The 17349-nt window shown below is 40.1% G+C and overlaps 1 protein-coding gene across 1 annotated transcript; it reads right to left on the bottom strand.

Moving 5' to 3' along the window:
- Positions 1–573: 573 nt before the first annotated feature.
- Positions 574–16841, bottom strand: LOC106054785 (endoglucanase E-4-like). The gene is made up of 7 exons (XM_056004312.1): positions 16690–16841; positions 15491–15646; positions 14864–15074; positions 13794–13930; positions 12432–12604; positions 9602–9749; positions 574–1187 (listed from the first exon to the last, which is right to left on the bottom strand). Exons 1-7 carry the CDS (start codon positions 16800–16802, stop codon positions 740–742), a joined length of 1386 nt encoding a protein of 461 aa, XP_055860287.1. The 5' UTR covers positions 16803–16841; the 3' UTR covers positions 574–739.
- Positions 16842–17349: the final 508 nt, after the last annotated feature.

The raw sequence follows: 17349 nt of genomic DNA, 5'->3' as shown, positions 1-17349 counted from the left end.
TGATGCAGTATACGTTTAGAAGAGCACGGAATTACTACAACAATGCTGACAAATATTTTAATGTTTAACTGGTTAGGTAGATGTTTTATTATGTTTTCTATTTTTAAGTATACATTTTTTGTGTAATTTTGCATAACTTGTTCAATTAATTCATATTGCTATTTTATAGAGTACATTTATATTTTTCATATTTTTATTTCATGTAAAGAAACTTATAAAAACACCCCTGGGCGTCAGTTGTTACTACAGTAATTAGTTTCTATGTCCCTTACAGTATTAAAAGACAATAGTAACGATCCTATTTATGAAATTGAACACTGGAATGATGCTTGTTAAAAAACTCTGACAAGAAAACAAATATTTCTATTGTCTTCTACTTTTTTATTTTTACAAATTCACCAGTTGGACAAGATACAAATGTGTATTTAATAATAGCTGACTGGTACGCTCTCCGGTAACGATTATCCCTCTGTCAAGCACTGCAGACCTGCAGTAGATCTTGGCTAGGACATAAAAGTCCTCACTTCTGAGGGAACGTACGAAACGTATAAAACAAAACAAAACACAAATAAATGACCAATATTAGATCAAACTTTATTTATTTATATCCACTTTACAATCACATGTCAGAGTTATAAACTACAAATAGTTCACTTTGCACTTTGTATGTCTTTATTTCTTTGGTTGCAGCGTAGGCCTGCTGATTATAAGTTACTGGTCGCATGCTAATTTTAAGAATCTATTGATTGCAGGGACATTTGTTGTGTGTGGCCGGTAGAGCATTAGCAGCCTGCAGATGAAGGATGCCAGCAAGAGCGCCCTGGAAACCTGAATTATAATCTGTGGCCACCTCGTTGTGGACAAAGTCATTTCTCAGGTCGGTGTAATTATCATTCTCGTCAGGTCCGCCAACCAATGCCCCTTGAAGAACCTGGGGGTTTGCCGAATGAGAGTTGAACTGATCCCAACCGCAAGGGGCTGGTCTGTTAGGGCATGAGGCGCCCCTGTGATGGGGCTGGGTTGGATACTTAGAGCCGTATCCAATCTCGAAGCTGTAGCAGCCTCCGGCGTGGTGGTTGTCTCCTAACAAATAGTTGATTTGTTCTGTAGCCCACTGGCGATTCTTGGCAGCATCTATTCCAGCTTCAGCAGCCACAAGAGCTAACAAGGCGGAGTTCCCAGCGTACCTAGAATACAAACAAAATATATTTAAAACAAGAAAAACATTTTAAAAATACACTTTTTAAAAAGGCAATACCTCCATTATACTGATTAAAATAAAATAATTGACACTGTCAGCTGATTGAACAAACTTGACACTGTCAGCTGATTGAACAAACGATGCTAACCATTAGGCCAGCGGGTAATGCAAAATTGTGGTATTATTTTAGGTACTTTCTTTATATGGACATCTAGATCCAGTACTAGATCTATACTTCTGATTTAGAACTCTTAAGATCTAGTCGAGATCTACATTTTGAATCTGGATGCATAACGTACTAGATTTACGTACAAAATATAAGCAATGCTTAGATAAACTTTAAAAAAAAAACTTTAAATTTAATAAACAACTCAGTTATTGGTACACATCAGCTGGCTACGGCATTTTTTTTTTAAATTGAATAATGTTATAAACCTGGTGGTGGCACAGATGGGGGTAGTGGTGTGTGTGTAGTCAGCCGACGCAAATCGCCCCAGGCCAGCGCTAGACGAGCGGTCAACCGTGACGAGTTACGACTGTCAGCCGAGTCAAGTGTCAACAGGACAGTTCGGGAAGGATCGCCGACGTGAACAGAACTCAGGAGCGTCACGAGAGTTGTAGTCATCTGACCACCCAGAAACGTCGAGCGGCGTTCTGTCCGGTTCGAGAAGGCCAGCAGGGACCCTATATAAAGAGCGAAGGTATCAGAGACCAGTCAGTCACAACTTCCCGATCTACAGTTCGTTACAACGGCTCAGTACAAGTCCGAGACGAGACAGAGAGACCAGTGCAAGAGTTGATACGGCGGAGAGATATTTGTACAGTCTTGTGTTACGTGCTGCCAATTGTACAGTATTGGCTGTTATTTATTGACATTAAACTATTACGTTATTTTCAAGCCCAGAGTTGTCAAGTTCTTTAAGTTGGTGGTGGTGTATGGTGCAGTTTGCAGAGAGCCTGGATAGTGAGATTCGTAACAACTGGTGTCAGAAGTGGGATCTGCAATGGCTACTACGAAAACGCTAGACCAACTCCTTGTGAAGGAACTGAGGCAAGAACTCCGTAATCGAGATCTGAAGACGAGCGGAAACAAAGAAACCTTACAAGCACGCCTTCGGGAAGAACTGGTGAACGAAAAAGAAGATCCGGACACGTATCTTTTTGAAGTTGAACCGGACTTGCTAGAACAGATGGCAGCTATGCAGGGACAGATCGCCAGTAGCAAACAGGAGCAGATGGCAGCGGTTCGTGAGGAGCTAAGAAACACCAATTACAAGATAGACGCCATGGACTCGGGAATCAAAACGGAGCTATTGGCAATGAACCAACGCATACATGCTGTGGAGGAGAGAATCACCAACATTGACGAGCAGATGAATCAGAGGGTCGACGCAGTAGAGAAGGCCATCGACGAAATGAAGATACAAGTCCAACGCAAGCACACAAATGTACCAGAAGCAGATATGACGTCATTTGTACCTGAAGTCTCCGGGAAAATGAAGCCCCCCGTATTTGATGGTTCCGTGTCCTGGTCGGTATACAAGAAACAATTTGACGCAGCAGCCAAAGTTAACAAATGGAACAGTGAGGAGGAGAAAGCAACAGCCCTTGTGTTATCCCTAAGAGGAAAAGCCTCCGAATTGCTACAGTCTCTACCGAACCAGCAAGACTTCGCCGCCCTTGTCCAGGCTATGGAACTCCGATACGGGGATGAACATCTGCAAGAAGTATATCGTGTGCAACTAAAGACCAGACAACAGCGCCCCGATGAAACACTACAGGAGCTAGAGACAGACATCGAACGCCTCGCACATCTGGCCTACCCAACAGCCGCACAAGATTTTCTGGAGGTCATTATCACAGACGCCTTCATTGATGCGCTTCGAGACCCCGAGTTAAAGAAAGCCACCAGAGTTAGTGGTAGACGTAAGGCCAGTGAAGCCCTCGTATACGCTCTCTCATATGAAGCCGCCAAAGACGCATCAGGGAGCACTCATCAAGGCCGAAAGCTGGAAGTCAAAGAGGAAGAATTTGAACAACTTGTGAGAAGGGTGACAGAGGCACTAGACGAACGACGAACAAACCAGATACCAGAAAGTCAACATAGGGCTCCTGTACGATGCTGGAATTGTGGTGAACTCGGTCATATACAAAGAAGCTGCACTAGAAGATTTGCACAAACTGGAACCCATTACAGATCAGAAAGGTATGCACGACCAAATTCTCGGGGCTACCAGGGAAACTAGCACGCGCCGGCTTCAAGGGGCAGAACCCGGCGACACAGAGAATGAGAGCCCCTACAACCATCATCCCGGTCGCCGTGCTAGGACAGAGTAAGAGTCTGAAAATCATCGGAAAAATTGGATGTCAAAATTATCACTTCCTCCTAGATACTGGTGCCTCGCGATCAGTCATCCGGACGGATAAAGTGGACAGTAGCAAGAAAACGCCAGTTAGAGCCTACTCATTGAAAACAGCAAGCGGAGAACTGATGCCCATAAAAGGCCTGATCGACATAACAGTCGAGATCGGGAATCAGTCATTCAAACACGAATTCCTGATTGCTGACGTCACAGATGACTGCATAATAGGGCTCGACTTCATGCTGAAATATGGCTTTTCCTTAAATATCGGCGGAGGCACTTTACAATGTGGAGACCTCGAAGTACCCTTGCTTGGCGACAAGAATGAAGAAGATGGCCGAGTCAGAAGGATTGAGTTGGTGGAAAATACAACCTTGCCTGCGAAGTCTGAAATGATCATTTGGGGGAAAATTGAGGACGGCTATCCCACGACAGGAACAGCGCTGGTAGAAAGCTTGGACACCAACCACAACGGAATAGCAGTAGGAAAGGCACTAGTCACGATTGGGAAAGACCTAATGGTACCCGTAAGAATTTTGAACCTCGGTACAGTAGAGAAACACTTTCGGAAAGGTAGCACCATCGCTGGTTGCCATGCTCTTGAGATGATAAGAAACTGTAGCAGTGAAAACCCGGTCGAAAGACTCGAGTCCAGTGAACCGCAGGTTACTAAATTTCTGACAGAAGTCAAAACGATATTGTCGAAAGAACAGTACACCAAAGCAGAACAATTCCTCAGAGAGTTTTCTGACATATTGCCATCTGATGAAATGGACTTTGGGCGGACAAATCTAATCCAGCATCGAATAGACACAGGAAGCACTAGGCCTATACGACAGCAACCACGTCGCCTGCCGCTAGCAAAACACCAAGAAGCTATGGACATCATAGAACGGATGAGGCAGCAAGGGGTTGTTGAACCATCCAACAGTCCATGGTGTTCACCCATCGTCTTGGTAAAGAAGAAAGATGGATCCACGAGATTTTGTGTCGACTATAGATTATTAAATGACGCCACACACAAGGACAGCTACCCGCTTCCTAGGATTGACGACACATTGGACACACTTGCTGGGTCACAGATCTTTTCCACCCTTGACCTGAAGAGCGGTTACTGGCAAGTAGGACTACACCCCGAGGACAGAGATAAAACGGCCTTCTCTGCTGGTAATGGTCTCTGGCAATTTACCGTGATGCCTTTTGGACTCTGCAACGCCCCAGCCACCTTTGAAAGACTAATGGAGCATGTGTTAAGAGGACTCAACTGGACCACGTGTCTTGTCTACTTAGATGACATTATCGTCATAGGCAGAACCTTCGAGGAACATATCGCAAACCTGAAGGAAGTATTCGAACGAATCAGAAACGCTGGCATGAAATTGAATCCAAAGAAGTGCTCCTTGTTCAGAAGAAGCGTCAAGTACCTTGGGCATATCGTGTCGAAGGAAGGAGTCAGCACAGACCCGGATAAAGTTGAAGCCGTAAATGAATGGCCGATCCCCGCTAATATCCAGGAGTTAAGAAGCTTTCTTGGACTCTGCACGTACTACAGACGTTTCGTACCAAACTTCTCTAGCCTCTGTAGCGCCCTTCATCAATTGACAGAACCGAAGCGGCCGTTTATTTGGACAACGGAATGCCAGGAGGCCTTTGAGCGACTTAAAAAGGCTCTTGTTTCATCACCCATTCTGGCCTACCCGATACCAGGCGAGACGTTCATACTTGACACCGATGCGAGCAATACTGGAATAGGCGCTGTCTTATCCCAAAAGATAGATGGAACTGAGAGAGTCATAGCTTACTTTAGTCGGAGATTGTCCAAAGCCGAGAGAAACTACTGTGTCACAAGACGTGAGCTACTGGCAGTCGTGGATGCCATACAACATTTCCACAAATACTTATATGGGCAAAAATTCATCCTTAGGACAGATCACGCTGCTCTTCAATGGCTGTTGTCATTTAAAAATCCTGAAGGACAAGTCGCCAGGTGGATTGAACGTTTGCAAACCTATGACTTCGAGACACAGCACCGAAAAGGCCAAACTCACAAGAATGCTGACGCGCTGTCTCGACGGCCTTGCAGAATGGAATGTAAACACTGCAGCAAGGTTGAAGAAAAGGGTGGTATCATTGATTGCCAACGTCTTGGAGTACAAGCTTGTGGATCATGGTCCGACGAAAGAATCCGAGAAGACCAGTTAAAAGATGAAGATCTGGCTCCCATTCTGCTTATGAAGGAAGACGGACAAAGACCGGAATGGCATCACCTTTCTGATAAAGGAGCTGCTACCAAGGCATATTGGGCACAATGGGACTCACTGACAATTGACAACAGAGTTCTCAAGAGGGTCTGGGAAACCGCAGACGGAGAAAGCAATCGCTTGCAGCTGTTGCTGCCTAAAGTAAGAGTTGCCGAGGTGTTGAAAGAAATCCATAATAATTCTAGTGGGTCACATTTAGGTGTCAACAAGACCTTTGAAAAAGTGCGCCAGCGGTTTTACTGGTTCGGCTACCGGGATGATGTAGAAGAATGGTGCCGAAGGTGCGACACGTGTGCAGCAGCGAAGGGCCCGCACAGGAGAACGAGGGGACGTATGCAGCAATACAACGTCGGTAATCCCTTCGAAAGAATAGCGATCGATGTAGCCGGACCGTTTCCTGAGTCCCAGAGAGGAAACAAGTACGTTCTAGTGGCGATCGACTATTTTACTAAATGGCCTGAGGCGTATGCGATACCAAACCAAGAAGCCACCACCATAGCGGAAACCCTTGTAGAAAATTGGATTAGCCGATTCGGTGCTCCCATAGAGTTACACTCCGACCAGGGCCGAAACTTCGAATCCAAGATCTTCCAAGAGATGTGCCAGGTACTCGGCATCGAGAAGACACGCACAACCCCTCTTCACCCCCAGTCAGACGGGATGGTAGAACGATTTAACCGAACACTGGAACAACACCTGTCGAAAGTCGTCGATGATCGTCAAGATGACTGGGACACCTATATACCAATGTTCCTTATGGCATATAGAGGATCGATTCACAGCACCACTGGGTACACTCAAGCAAAGATGTTGTTCGGCCGAGAGCTACAACTACCATGTGATTTGCTATTCGGGATTCCGGGAGATGTGCCAGCCTCCTCGACAGACTATGTCGCAAATCTCCGAAAACGGATGGAGAAAACTCACGCTCTTGCCCGCAGGAACATCAAGATCAACAGTGACCAGGTGAAGACAAGGTACGACAAACGGGCCAACGCCGCTGGGTTTCAGGAGAACGATCTGGTGTGGCTTTACAATCCACAAAGACGAAAAGGCAAGTCCCCAAAGCTTCAAAAAGACTGGGAAGGACCCTACCGAGTGATAAAAAGAATAAACGATGTTGTGTATCGAATACAGAAGAGCCCAAGGTCGAAACTGAAGGTCGTTCACATCGACAGACTCAACAAGTACTATGGTGAAGCTGGATCTGCCCGGGACGGACAGATCTAAGGAGGGGGCAGTGTTATAAACCTGGTGGTGGCACAGATGGGGGTAGTGGTGTGTGTGTAGTCAGCCGACGCAAATCGCCCCAGGCCAGCGCTAGACGAGCGGTCAACCGTGACGAGTTACGACTGTCAGCCGAGTCAAGTGTCAACAGGACAGTTCGGGAAGGATCGCCGACGTGAACAGAGCTCAGGAGCGTCACGAGAGTTGTAGTCATCTGACCACCCAGAAACGTCGAGCGGCGTTCTGTCCGGTTCGAGAAGGCCAGCAGGGACCCTATATAAAGAGCGAAGGTATCAGAGACCAGTCAGTCACAACTTCCCGATCTACAGTTCGTTACAACGGCTCAGTACAAGTCCGAGACGAGACAGAGAGACCAGTGCAAGAGTTGATACGGCGGAGAGATATTTGTACAGTCTTGTGTTACGTGCTGCCAATTGTACAGTATTGGCTGTTATTTATTGACATTAAACTATTACGTTATTTTCAAGCCCAGAGTTGTCAAGTTCTTTAAGTTGGTGGTGGTGTATGGTGCAGTTTGCAGAGAGCCTGGATAGTGAGATTCGTAACAATAATTTCAATGAGAAGACCTTTAAATTTGGACTTAGAAGACGATGTCCAAAATTAAATTATTGAATAAATAAAGCATTACATTCGGAAATCTAGACCTAGATCTAGTTCTAAAGCCAAATTTAAATGTATTTCTATTTAACTTTCAACAATTTTAACGGTCAAACTAGCTGGTAATTCTTTTCTTAGCAATATACATCAACTGTTATTGAATGTCTAGGAAAATCGTTAGAGCCGTTTTTGATATATAATAATAGGCCTATTTAACTTTAATATTAAAGTTTTTCGGGGACATTTATAGAACTATATATTTAGATAGTATGTAGTTGTCACTCTTCATGCACTTATATTGCATCTATTATATCCGTATTTAAAAGAGATCATCTAAATGTCCCTTTGATTCTCGCCACGAAGTAATTGACCAATACAAAGACAATATATATTTTTAAAAATGTCCAGATAAGAACAAATGACAAGAATAAAGAACATCCATTTTAAATAGTTTACAGTTTCTCATGTTAAAAACTGATTCTCCAATACGTTCTTCCATTTCAAACGTTTCAGCTATAATGTGCATTATTTAAGAAACATTAAGGTCTTTAAATCTTCAGTGCCAGTTGCATCTTCTGATAATAAGTAGAACAAATTTGTATCTGCAAATAATCTTGTGTCTTCACAGCTTAATGCTACTCAAACCACAAGCTTATAATGTTTGTTTTTTTTGTTTTACTTCTAATGAGAAAGTTTATAATGAGTCCTGGCTGACGGTCCTATCACTAATTGGCTTACTTGCTGTGGACGATAAAATACGAAAATGTAACCTGTTATTACTAAGCTTGCGCCTAAAACAACTAAGCCAATTCAAGATTTAAACCTAAGGGATAAATTTAACACACAATTATTCACAATTTCGAAATTTAACGCCGACAATGAAATGTTTAAAAATACAAAATCAAGTGTTCCTCGGCTTAAGAGCATGTATGAACACTTTGTGCTGCGCACCTTTTTTTTTTTTGTTCCAGTTGTTTTCTATTTTTATTATATTTTTTTTTATTTCTACACAAATCTACATCCAGATCTATATTCAAGTGTACTCTGAATCTAGATTTATCTAAGATGGCTTCAATATTTCAAGGGCGTAGCTAGGAATTTCCCATCGTTTGGATGGCCGGGGGGGCTTGACCTCTATGGGGGCCCCTGCATTTTGAGTAATATTTAATTATTAATAAAAAACAACAACAGTCATTTAAGGGCCCTCCAAGTGAAGGCCAGGGGGGATTTTCAAATTCTTCCCCCTCATTCCCCCACCCTAGCTACGCCACTGTTCACAAATATTAATGAGTGAAGTGAAGGCCCTTATTTTATCTGGCCGGCCTAGGATGTAACGGGTGGTCCAAAGAAAGGTTTGGTTAGTTTCAAAGCGTGAGTGTTTGAAGTTGTTTTGTGTGGGGTTATAATACGGCTTGTGTAGTTGACTTATATATATAATATAATTTATAATGGCAGATTACCAGGTAAATAAATATCATATGAAATTGTTACCTCCCTTGACTGATCGTCCCACGGAGGTATTCACAAATCAAATAAAATATCTATAATACCAAAAATATCCTAGTTACAGGTCTTAAAGTCAATAAAGGTAAATATCATCCCCCCCCCCCCCCAGAAACTATTTTGATTAAATGGATCGTTTCTTTTCATGACCATAACTCTTCCTCTTCTAATTGATGATACCGTAGTCTATTTGACAGCATTCAATTATTTTGGAGTTTGACAAACGTAAATGTGCGTTCTATAAAAAGAGTTTGCATTCCCCTTCCATTCTATACTAAATACAAACATTTTCTGATGACAAAGTTCCTTGAAGTTGAATCAGAGTCAGGGAAGTGAGCTACACAATCAACAATTCCATAGGATCGTGGGAAAAAAATTACGAGAGGAAAAGTTGAAACTCATCGTGGTTGATCAAAGTCAAGTCTTACCTGGCAGATCCCCATTTATCTCTCCAGGCCAGACCACATGGTGTGTACGGCACTGAGCCACCAGGCTGCCAACTGTGGAGGAAAGCTACCACCGCATCTCTGTAGTGAGCGTCATGAGTCTCCTGAAACAGGAGCAGTTGGCATTCCACTGTGGACACACAAGACACAAGGAGATGAAGTTTATCTAATGAGAGTCTAGGACTAGGAATATTGAGATACATCCGAAATACATTTTCTAAGTAGTTTGTCTGAATAAACTCATCAAAAGCTGTGTTATAGACATCAGTTATCCAAACAAGTCAGAACCTTCTATAGCCTAGTACTTCCTTCTATCAATTAGTTCTCAGAACCTTTTATAGCCTAGTACTTCCTTCTATCAATTAGTTCTCAGAACCTTTTATAGCCTAGTACTTCCTTCTATCAATTAGTTCTCAGAACCTTTTATAGCCTAGTACTTGCTTCTATCAATTAGTTCTCAGAACCTTTTATAGCCTAGTACTTCCTTCTATCAATTAGTTCTCAGAACCTTCTATAGCCTAGTACTTGCTTCTATCAATTAGTTCTCAGAACCTTCTATAGCCTAGTACTTGCTTCTATCAATTAGTTCTCAGAACCTTCTATAGCATAGTACTTCCTTCTATCAATTAGTTCACAGAACCTTTTATAGCCTAGTACTTGCTTCTATCAATTAGTTCACAGAACCTTCTATAGCCTAGTACTTGCTTCTATCAATTAGTTCTCAGAACCTTCTATAGCCTAGTACTTCCTTCTATCAATTAGTTCACAGAACCTTCTATAGCCTAGTACTTGCTTCTATCAATTAGTTCACAGAACCTTCTATAGTCTAGTACTTCCTTCTATCAATTAGTTCACAGAACCTTCTATAGCCTAGTACTTCCTTCTATCAATTAGTTCACAGAGACCAATCGTAACAGAAGGCTTGAACACTGACCTGTGACGTCACATTCTGAGGACAGTTTAGACCAAGCCTAGTACTTCCTTCTATCAATTAGTTCTCAGAACCTTCTATAGCCTAGTACTTGCTTCTATCAATTAGTTCTCAGAACCTTCTATAGCCTAGTACTTCCTTCTATCAATTAGTTCACAGAACCTTTTATAGCCTAGTACTTCCTTCTATCAATTAGTTCACAGAACCTTCTATAGCCTAGTACTTGCTTCTATCAATTAGTTCTCAGAACCTTCTATAGCCTAGTACTTGCTTCTATCAATTAGTTCTCAGAACCTTCTATAGCCTAGTACTTGCTTCTATCAATTAGTTTTCAGAACCTTCTATAGCCTAGTACTTCCTTCTATCAATTAGTTCACAGAACCTTCTATAGCCTAGTACTTGCTTCTATCAATTAGTTCACAGAACCTTTTATAGCCTAGTACTTGCTTCTATCAATTAGTTCACAGAACCTTCTATAGCCTAGTACTTGCTTCTATCAATTAGTTCACAGAACCTTCTATAGCCTAGTACTTGCTTCTATCAATTAGTTCACAGAACCTTCTATAGCCTAGTACTTGCTTCTATCAATTAGTTCACAGAACCTTCTATAGCCTAGTACTTGCTTCTATCAATTAGTTCACAGAACCTTTTATAGCCTAGTACTTGCTTCTATCAATTAGTTCACAGAACCTTCTATAGCCTAGTACTTGCTTGTATCAATTAGTTCACAGAACCTTCTATAGCCTAGTACTTGCTTCTATCAATTAGTTCACAGAACCTTCTATAGCCTAGTACTTGCTTCTATCAATTAGTTCTCAGAACCTTCTATAGCCTAGTACTTCCTTCTATCAATTAGTTCACAGAACCTTCTATAGCCTAGTACTTGCTTCTATCAATTAGTTCACAGAACCTTTTATAGCCTAGTACTTGCTTCTATCAATTAGTTCACAGAACCTTCTATAGCCTAGTACTTGCTTGTATCAATTAGTTCACAGAACCTTCTATAGCCTAGTACTTGCTTCTATCAATTAGTTCACAGAACCTTCTATAGCCTAGTACTTGCTTCTATCAATTAGTTCTCAGAACCTTCTATAGCCTAGTACTTCCTTCTATCAATTAGTTCTCAGAACCTTCTATAGCCTAGTACTTGCTTCTATCAATTAGTTCATAGAGACCAATCGTAACAGAAGGCCTGAACACTGACCTGTGACGTCACATCCTGAGGACAGTTTAGACCAACAGCTCGTTGCCATAGCACAGGACTGATGTTACGATTGGTCTTGATTACACGCCAATTTTGTGAATACATTTTATAATTGCTTTATTTTATCAAATGTCGTAACATTTCGTCCAACTCAGTTGTGTTTTTATACATAAAGTAATTTTATTGTGCTCTGGTTATTTCCACTTTCACAGAGAGAGAGAGAGAAAGAGAGAAAGAAAAAGAGAGAGAGAGAAAGAGAGAGAGAGAAAGAGAGCTTCACACACACGTAAAGACGAAAGAATAGCTACGATTATAGAATGTAGGGCCCCAAGTGTTTTCCAAACTGACATGTCTCGTGTTACAGAATGTAGGGCCCCATGTGTTTACCAAACTGACATGTCTCGTGTTACAGAATGTAGGGCCCCAAGTGTTTACCAAACTGACATGTCTCGTGTTCAGATCTATGAGAACTATTTTGTTTTTAAATTGGAGACTTGAGCGGAGTAAAGTTTGTTGAGTGCAGACTAAAGGCACCACTATGACCTTTTCCCAGATACCCCCTCACTTCTATAAAGTTAAATTAATAATAAGAAGAAATGATACATTGCAGAATCGGTCTAAACATACAGACAGAGAGAGACAGACCTACAGACAAACAAGTACATCATGTCCTTCACCTTTCTTGTCATCCCATCCAAGGCCCCAGGCTGGAGTTGTCTCAACAAAAGATTTGGCGTCATTCAGGTAATTGGCGTGTTTCGTGGCTTTGTACAACCAGATACTGGCCTCACACAGCTCGTCTTTATCTCCACTTGATGAATAGAAGCCTGCGGAGCCGGTGAACACGCCCCTGGAGAAACATGTAACAATCGTTATAATAATCTTTTTTAAAAAAATCTGTATGAGTTACTTTATTCAGTTTACACTAAATCTACATAAAGTATGGAGATGTAGTAACAACCTTATAAATGATAGTACTAAACAAACGAAAAAAAAAAAAAAAAAAGTTTATCTAAGGGAAAGAAACCATTAATTACTGCGATTTCTCTCAAGATGGCAATGTTTAGCTCTATTAAACAAAATTACTACTGATTGATTAACTAATTGTTAATTTTAATTTTTATTCTTCTATTGTCATGAACTATCAATAATTGTGCAAAATTTCATTTTAATTCATGAAGAGGGAGAAAAAACGGGACAGAACGTCAGAAGTGGAATAAAACTATATATCAAAATCTTTCGTTAAGCAGCATTAACGCCCATTATTTTGTTATCAAACAATATAACCAATTACCAATAATTAATTGATTAATTAGTTATTTTTTATTGATTCATGTTTGGTCAGGTACAATGCATGATTGTGCTAAGTTTGAACTTGATCCGAGAATGTGAAGTGGAAGTTAAAAACAGATTCAAACTTTGTACCAGACAGGCAGACAGAGTGAGTTCATATAAGATTTGTAACAAAATGTTATTTAACTATGTACAATGAGACAGAAACAAAATATTAAAACACTTTTAAAAAAACAAAGCTTATCTGGGGAGAAAAACTCCATATTTACACATGTATCTCTAAATAATGAAGTTATTTCCCTATTTCGATGTCACAAAAAATAATTAATCACCAATAATTAATTGAATACCGTAATTATTTTCTTTTCAACTGACTCATGTTTTCTTAATTATAAAAAAAAATTGTTTCAGGTTTCAACTTGATATGTGAAAGGATGTGGGGAAAATTATTTGTATCATTATCTAAGGGGACAAACCCCACATATTTGGCCATATCTATCATTACTTACTTTACTTAATTTACCTTGTCGGTATGAAACAAACTAATTACCAGTAACTAATTGACTAATCGAGTTAATTTTTTTAAATTTATTATTGTATTGTCTTCGACAATGAATAATTTTGCAAAATTTCAACTTGATCTTATAATGAGTAAGGGACAAATCATGTGTTCAGATTTTTTTACCAGACATACAGATAGCTTGAGTTGATATAAGCTTTGTAATACTAGCAGGAAAAAGAATTACCTGTTTGCTTTGGCGAAAGCATACAGACTTTCAGCTGCACTTAGAAGCTGATTGCTGTATGCTGCGTCCCCTTTGTCCTTGAAAGCTATGGAGCCTGCAGCCAGAGCCGCGGCAGTTCCTGCAGCAATGTCACTGCCCTAAATAACGAAGTTGTTAGCTTAAAATGGTTATTTATCCTTTGAAAATAGATGTAACAAAATAGTTTAAAGTAATGAGACAATCAGCAGACAATGGATTTGCCTGAGTAGGAGATTACAAAAAAATATACAGAGTAAAACTGGTTCTTTGTATCCAATAGAAATACTGCACTCGTCCTTAATCTTGGGACAGTCAACCAATCATTTACTTAGTTTTTTTATTATTGTTGATACTTTATTTTACATTCTATACGTAAGAGGCAGTCGGACACATACTAGACAGACGATGCTTTCGCTAACTGCGAAAGATTGCATAAATTGGAAAATTTTCAGTTTAAAAAATATGTTCTTTTTCTTTTTTTTTTTAAATAATTTCCTTAATGATTTAAGGGAACATTACATTGAGAAAAAAAAAGGTGGAGGCTATGATTACAATATCTTAGAAGACAACAGCCTTCCACTCCATCATATCTACATCAAATCGTCGCGAAGTGGGCGACTTCTGTCAATCAAGACAAGAACAGAGCGGTAGAAAAACTCGTCGTTCCTTATTCGGTCAGACTATATCAACGCCACTCGTTGATCAGGAAACATTAAAATGTGTGTAGTCGGTGAATGAACTCTTTATGTTGTGTCCTATTTATGTGAATGTTTCTGTTGTGTTGTCTTTATATGAGAAAAGAGTCACATCAAATTTGCATAAGGATCAATAAAGCAGTCTTAGCCTTAGTCTTAATCTAGTTCTATCCCTTCAATGACATTTAATGGTTTGTTTTGTTTATTATCCGTCTTTCTTTATTCATAGTTTTTCAATTTTACCCCAAAAAAGTCTTGATGATATATCTGAATTACCTTCTCCTTGACCTCATTATTTTGTATGCGCATTACAATTTGTGCCTATGCCAGTATTGGTAAATTAAATCAAACTGTTACCTTGCGTGAAGTGGTCACTGTCTGGCATGGCCTGGCCATGGTCATGTCTTCAGGGCGGCCCCACCAGGCGTGATCAGCGTTGCCATCGCCGACCTGAACAGTCAGTGTGTGAGTAGAGGGGTTCCAGGCGTGAAGGAAGTAGTCCAGGGGCCACTTGATGGAGTCGTACATTTGATTCAATTGGTTAGCTCGGACATAGCCACTCTTGAATCTGAAAGAAGTGTTTTGAATCCAGTGGGAATTTTGTTTTTTTTTTTGGTTTAAAGATTAATTCAAATATATTGAAAGCAGGGAGAGGTGGAGAGGTTTGTAACCTCATTTTTAAAAACACGACCAGTGATGTACAGCGGGTTATATCTCTGAAGCTGTGATGGGAATTTTATTGACCCACAACTGAAAAGGTTGTGATGCACTGAAATTAAATCTAGGCTTACATATTAAAATTTGTACTTCGTATGTTCTTCTATGTTTTCCTGTGTTTTTTTTATCATTAAAAAAGTTCTAATCTTATGTTTACAGTGTCTTTGTTCAAATAGAACGAAGTTATCCTAATCCATATCAATGTACTGACTGAGTCTTCTATGCTAACCATTCTACCGAAAGGTATTGATACGCGTATCTACTTACTGAATGAGTCCCCACAGTAGTAATGTAGTACTAGCAGACATGGGCAGTCCGAACTTGACGTGGTCACCAGCGTCGTACCATCCTCCGACCACACAGTCGTGCAGGGCAGAGTCTCCTCTCCAATGAACGGGATTGTTGGCTGGAAGTTTACCTGACCTGTTTGATATCATAAGACATTCAATCAATGAAACTTTTAAACATATCTCTTAAATCTCGTACACCACGAGCAACTATTGTACTCGCAGATCCACCCACTATGGCGTTGTTTTCTTTGAAATAATTGAAACAATCTCAATCAGACACTCATCTTGGCATATCTATTGTCTATCAAACAAAAAGAGAGCCATATATAAAAATACAAAGTTACAAAATGACACTGAAATAATTTAGCATTACGAAGAAAAGCTTCGTTTTTAAGTATAAAGTTTATTATATCATTTCCCTATGTAAGAAAAAAAATATTTCAGACATTTTGAGATCATGTGACGTGTCATGAGATAGATATTTACATATAACTTTGACCAACGGTTTACAGAAGATCGTGTAGTCAGCACAACGGCACACCCCTTTAACTTGTTCACAAGACTGACAAGTAATTCTCAGCGTTAGAAATCACCACTGAGATTCAAACATCTGGTACTGCATTAGGCAATATGTTCAATATGTACCTCTTTCAGACCTTGAGATCTATGTGCAATAAGATGTAAATCTCATCTGTTTATACGCACAACGGTTGACGAGGCCAGCACCACGACCTTTTTCGTAAAAATGCTATATTATATTATTGTTATATTATAATGAAATACAAAAAGAATTTGATGTCATTCGTCCTTTATACTTGGTAGCTGTCTTGCTAGGTCAGACCGTGGTTCGAAGCCCTAGCACTGTTTATTTCACCAAATTTTCTTCACCTTTTACCCTAAAAATCACTGTGCCGTACTGCTGCTATATAGTATTGGAAGTAATATTTAGTAAACATTTGTTTAAGCATTAGTCTTCCAGCTGACTGTTAGATAAGATGGAAAATGTCCTAAAGTAAGCATTCCTTTTTGTGTACTTGTAATAGTCTTATAGTATTGTTGTATCCAAGAAATCTTCGGGCTAAGTCTTAATTAGTAAAACTTTCAGCACATACACAGTTTAACATGTGGTACTTTCCATCACCAGAGTTGGTGAACTTAACATCTTATAGAACTTACCTTTGCGCGTCATAGAACAAAATGGACTTCTGCAAGGCCGCGCCGTAGTTTTTGGCCGCCTCGCTAAGACTCAGTAAGACAAAGAGACACAACAGCAAGACAAAGGAAGACATTCTTGTAGGGTTAATGAAAGACTCAAAGTTATGTTCTAAATAGTTAATTTATAGTCAGTTGAAGCAGTACACTTGTCCTTAGTAGTTATGATTTTTTTTTAAGAAGTAGTTATGTCGGTCTTAGTACACAGAGTAGGCGAAACATTTTTTAAGGAACTAAAAGATAAGTCAACTGTTGCGCTAAGTAATGGACAAATACAACTACCTCATTGCGATATTTAAAAACAGTAAATAAAACAAAAACCTGACTAAAAACATGAATTGGGAAGTTACACAGATTTCAAGACTACAAACGCTGAAAAGAATCAAAGATATGACAAGCACAGATTTCATCATACTAACAATTAACAAAAAAACAACATCACAAAGATGTGTGGTCAAAGAGGTTTGTACAAAAAAATGTGATGTTATATATTTTACGCATGTTCCTTTACAGTTGAAGATAACCTACTTCCTAATCCAAACCTCCCGCAGGTCGGCGGGGATGGCAGCGTGCAGGGTATGAACCCAGTATCATTAGAAGTCCAAACGAAAGCCCAGTGCACCT

The sequence above is a fragment of the Biomphalaria glabrata genome, chromosome 11 (assembly GCF_947242115.1).
Source record: "Biomphalaria glabrata chromosome 11, xgBioGlab47.1, whole genome shotgun sequence".
Classification (NCBI taxonomy): Eukaryota; Metazoa; Mollusca; class Gastropoda; family Planorbidae; genus Biomphalaria; species Biomphalaria glabrata.
Note: the sequence above shows the minus strand (reverse complement) of the source record. Positions and strands in the feature narration are given on the sequence as shown.

Excerpts from the sequence above, each read along its gene's own strand:
- LOC106054785 (XM_056004312.1), bottom strand. The coding sequence starts at position 16,802 with ATGTCTTCCTTTGTCTTGCTGTTGTGTCTCTTTGTCTTACTGAGTCTT. Across the intron at positions 15,647-16,689 it reads TTGTTCTATGACGCGCAAAG|GTCAGGTAAACTTCCAGCCA; the intron begins GTAAGTTCTATA and ends GATATCAAACAG. Across the intron at positions 15,075-15,490 it reads CTACTGTGGGGACTCATTCA|ATTCAAGAGTGGCTATGTCC; the intron begins GTAAGTAGATAC and ends CACTTCTTTCAG.